Genomic DNA, 4,666 nt, shown 5'->3' on the forward strand with positions numbered 1-4,666 from the left:
GAGAAGGTGTGTGCTTTTCTCTCTCTCTCTATCATAAATTTAGTGGTCGCGCCTGCGCATATAACAATTGAACCATTATTGATATTCGGAAATGTCGCACATGTTTGGTTCACGTTAGTTGAAAGGACGCATAATCGCAGACATCGAATTCAGTTACTGTTGTTTTACTGTTCATGCCAGGATAAGTTTAATGTCTAAAAGTGAAGATTAAACCATAGCTCAAGCTCACGCTCAAGCATTAAATTGAATCTGATCAGCTTAGCCGTTTTACAAAATTGATATAAAGACTATACACACATATAGTATGTATGTACACATAGTAACTAATATTAGACATCGTCAAACTGAACTGAAAACGATTCCAGGCATGAACAAAGGAACGTACATAAGGTCCAGTGTACCGTTTCCAAATGATTCCTTATTATTAAACTGATGCCACTGTCACCGTTGTCTTCTGACGTTCTGTAATAAGACGAAGAAATAAAAGTTAAAATATCCCATTAAATCCCAGTCGAAGGTCCTACCAAGCATGCTATAGCGACTTGACAAGTCGGTGTATGTCTTTCGCAGCTTGGCAACAATCGCACGCCTTTCCTGGACCTCCTCCAGGCACTTGTCGTACTCATACATAAGGGCTGGGTGTAAGAGTAGTCCGCCTTTGGCGTATAGGCGGGCGTGGGTAGTCTTGATCTTTAGGCGGTCCGCTTGGATATCGCTCAAATAATGACGCGACTCGTATAGCCTCTCGCCCTTCTCTTTCAGTGCCTCCTTCGCAATCTCCAGGGATTCAGCGATCATGGTGCGCTTCTCGCGGATGCATGTTTTTTCGATCAGGAACTTTTTGTAATTTGCTTGCATGGCCAACACTTCTTTGGCGCGATCTGGGGAATACATAAGGACTTATGTATGTATTTGACAGTTCTCTGGCTATGAATTACGTCCATTTTACGTGGAATACTTACCCTCGAGTCGTTTCTCCAAATGTATTATATTGTCAGTGGCACTTTGGACTTCAGATGTCGTCAAATCGTCTGTAATTCTTTCCACTAGTATTTTCTGGACAAAAATATAGAATTATAAATAATGGAACGAATAGAAGTACAATTTTGTCGCATTTACCTCCGTAATGACGGCCAGCGAGCGTAGATTCAGATTGAGTTCGTAGCGAGAGACGACGCAGCTTGTCCGAGTCCTGGCGAAGCAGATTCTTGCGCATGCAGGTCTCCAGATTCTCCGTCACGAACTTCGACAAGGTATTGCAGAAGTGCAACTCCAGTTGGGCGCGCGAAATCACGAAACTGCCATTCTTCTTGATAATCGTCGAACGCTCCATCAGGGTATCGACTACGTTCAGGGCGCCCACATATCGGCGGTGTTCGATAGTCTCCACAGCCGGTGGCAGCGTGGCGAACTTGTCCGGCTTTCGGTTGCGCTTGCAGTGCTCCCCCATTTTGTTGTTTAGGATGTTATTGGTTGACCTCTCCACGATGAACAGGTGCACTAGACGCTCTATCTCTACTAACATTTTACCCTTATCGAACAGCTTCGCTCTGGCCCCAATCTCTGCAATTTGCACGGCCCGATTGATCAGGCTCTCGAGGAAATCGCTCATCATCTTAGACACTTGGATCTGCTGGGCTAGCTTGGGATCCACCACATCTTTGCCATCATCATCGCTCTCCGATTCGACGTATATCTGGGCCATCATATCGGCGTCATCTTGTATGATCACCTCCTTGCGAACTGTCTCCGGTTCCTCAATCAAGCTGCCCAGGAATGAGCTTTGCGACAGTTCTTCTGGTTCTTCTTCCTCTTCGGCGATCAACCCGAACACAGACGACGACGATTCACTAAGAGTCCTCCCAGAGGTAGATGAGACCGAGAAGCGGTCCACGGACTGCACGAATCTCCCGGGGTCCACAGAAATTCGCACAGGTAGTGGTGGGGCGACGGACGGACGAGTCTCGGACTCGACCGTGGTGCTGTTCTCGGATATGTCGCTTAGTGAGGGCAAACTCTCGAACTCCCTGAAAAATCCGCCTAGGAAGGAAGGCTCGGGCGCACCCCGTGGATCCTCCAGGTCGGAGATTGAACTGTCCAGTGAGAAAGCCAGAGAGTCATGGGATCTGGTGCTGCGTCTGCCTAGAAACTCCATTCTCTCCTCTTCGGAACCGTGAAAATCAGTTATCACAGAATCGCCCTCCTTCTGGACTCGTTCTTTCTCCTCAACCTCCATCTCGGCTCCCTCAGGCCACTCGCATTCTTCTTCGGGGGCAACAACTTCAGGCTCTCCTTAAATTCTCTTTAGCATCAGTTTTGCCCTCTCACGCTTGAGTCTCTTAAGTTCGTCGGCAACTTTCTGCAGTTTCGACTTATGGTCTACGGATGGTTGAAGATCGCTCGACTCCTCCACTTCGGTCGTGGCGACATCTGTCCCCTCACCTTCGATGGATGGCTCCATGTCCGTTTTCTCCCCTTCGGACGGATAGTTATCCGTCTTCTCGCCTTCGGATGGACTAATATCCGTCTTTGCGTCAGTCTTCTCTACTTCGGGTGGGGAAACGTCAATATCCCCTGCTTTGAAGGTCACTGGGGGCCCAGCAGCAGCTGGCTGCTCCCCTTCCACCTCCTGTACAGGTTGGGAAACATCCGGCTTTTCGTCTCCGGATTCCTTCACATCGGTTTCTTCCTTGCTCGGTATAGGCTTGGGATCCTCTTGTGGCATGGAAGCTGCTTCCTCTTCTGCAGCTTCCGCCATTATTGTGTCTGTCGGGTGGATATATTACAGCAAAATATATTTTCAATAAATATATATTATGATGTTTTAGTATGTACAAATCTTTTAGATATGTTATTTGTTATATGATTCGTGTCAGATGAATTTGAGATGACTGAATCGTCTGCTGGGATTAGTAGTAATTTAATGTATGTAGATTTTATGGCAGCTTAGAGATTTCTGTTTCCTGTTTTGTCTTCTTGGAGATGTTAAAATCTATGCAGATAAAACTCAGACTAAAATATATTTATATTTAGTCATCTTTTCATTGTTCTCCATTTAAACAAACGCCATCCATTACGATTTATCCGCCTAAATCTGTCCTGTCTGTCTTTCGGACAAAAGTGACATAAATGGCTTAAATAAGTGCATTGCTGACGATGACTAACGAAGGAGCGACTATTTAAACATTATTTAAACAAATATGCCAGAGTTCCTGGCCGAATTCGTTATTTTTCCCAACAGTCCATGGACAAGAATGCAAACAAATTCTCGTACCAGCTAGATAAACAACTACGGCAAAATAACAAACTGAATGAAAGTTAAACAATCTTCAGGGCAGTAACCCTTTGACATGTGAGTCCCGAGCATGGATGGACACGGCCAGGCGAGTGGCATTCTTTAATTAAAGTGCAATGCCCCTGTCACTGCAAATGAAAGCCTGTAAGTGGGGCAACATCAGCATAAGCAGAGAGAGCACTTTTTCTCAAGAGATTGCTTTCCCTCATGAGATTTACAAGCGAGGGAAATTCCCCTGGAGTCAGTCGAGTCTAAAAGTGTTTCATGTGTGGCTCATTAGGGCATCTTCAACTGACAAGGAAGCACCTCAAAGATGCACCACAAAGCACGGAGGAGTTTCTGTCTGAGCGGAGAAGGGGATCTTTAATAGCTGCAGGCGCACTTCAGCGCCGCCTTGATTGTACCCTTTTCTAATTAGCATAAAGCCAACATTAGGGATGGCTGCAACGGGGAGCGGCAGCGGCAGCTAATTGAATTGACCGTGACATCATAGGGGTCAAGACCTCAAGGACTTCATATGCGTTGAAATCACAATTGAGTAATTTCTCACCTGTTTGGCCCGGACATCCCGACCACACCACACCCTACCACACAGCAGGAACAAAGCCTAATGACTTAATGAGCACCCAGACGGGGGCTCCGTTGCGACACCCACAGTTCACAATCCACAGTCAGCCCAGTGTTTGGACAAAAGGGGTTTGCGGCCAGAGAGTTGAACTATCAGGGATGTCAAGGATGTCTGTGCCTAAGACCTGCGCCCGCCTGTTCCCTTTCTCAGCATTAACTTAGTGCCTAGCCAAAGACATCACAAGGCAACGAAGTGGAGCCACCCGTTCTATCTGCTCTGCTTCAACTTATACTCCTGCTGCCTCCTTTCGGCTGTCTCCTCTATTCTCGGTGATCTTGCGGTGAACAAGGCCAAACTACTAAAAGCACTTTGAGGGAAAGTCCACCCACCTCCAGGCCAACGACGGCCACACTACACAGCACGCTAAAACAATGGAAACAATGTGCTTTTAGTGGCAACCACAGGACATAAACGTGGGGCCATAAGCCTGCAAAAAATCAACAATAACAACCCGTATCCAGAGACAGCAGGAAATGCTAGTGTCTGTTTAAGTTCCTCTGACACTACAGTCAGTACAATAGATTTCTATACAAAATATTCCAAATCTAATATTAAGAATTGGGCAACTCAAAAAAATAAAATTAATCTATGAGTCAGAGAAAAAGTCAATAATAATTTGAAACTCTAAAGCATTAACGCGAAGCAATCCAAACATGGAAATATTTATGTATATATGTACATATGTAGCACAATATACAAATTGTAGTGTATATTCAGGCTCTTTGCAACACTTCTTGTTGTGG

At 45.7% G+C, this 4,666-nt stretch overlaps 1 protein-coding gene across 1 annotated transcript; it reads right to left on the reverse strand.

Annotated features, from left to right (window-relative positions):
• Nucleotides 1-788: 788 nt before the first annotated feature.
• LOC117192004 lies at nt 789-2,252 on the reverse strand. The gene is made up of 3 exons (XM_033396727.1): nt 1,120-2,252; nt 963-1,056; nt 789-881 (listed from the first exon to the last, which is right to left on the reverse strand). Exons 1-2 carry the CDS (start codon nt 2,234-2,236, stop codon nt 1,013-1,015), a joined length of 1,161 nt encoding a protein of 386 aa, XP_033252618.1. The 5' UTR covers nt 2,237-2,252; the 3' UTR covers nt 789-881; nt 963-1,012.
• Between the last annotated feature and the right edge of the window lie 2,414 nt (nt 2,253-4,666).

Source organism: Drosophila miranda (genome assembly GCF_003369915.1).
Source record: "Drosophila miranda strain MSH22 chromosome Y unlocalized genomic scaffold, D.miranda_PacBio2.1 Contig_Y1_pilon, whole genome shotgun sequence".
NCBI classification, from domain to species: Eukaryota; Metazoa; Arthropoda; class Insecta; order Diptera; family Drosophilidae; genus Drosophila; species Drosophila miranda.

What these genes read in the sequence shown, in the direction of transcription:
- LOC117192004 (XM_033396727.1), bottom strand. Translation starts at nt 2,236, where the DNA reads ATGGAGGTTGAGGAGAAAGAACGAGTCCAGAAGGAGGGCGATTCTGTG. An exon ending in CGCTGGCCGTCATTACGGAG is followed by an intron (nt 1,057 to 1,119) that starts GTAAATGCGACA and finishes ATTTTTGTCCAG; the next exon opens with AAAATACTAGTGGAAAGAAT.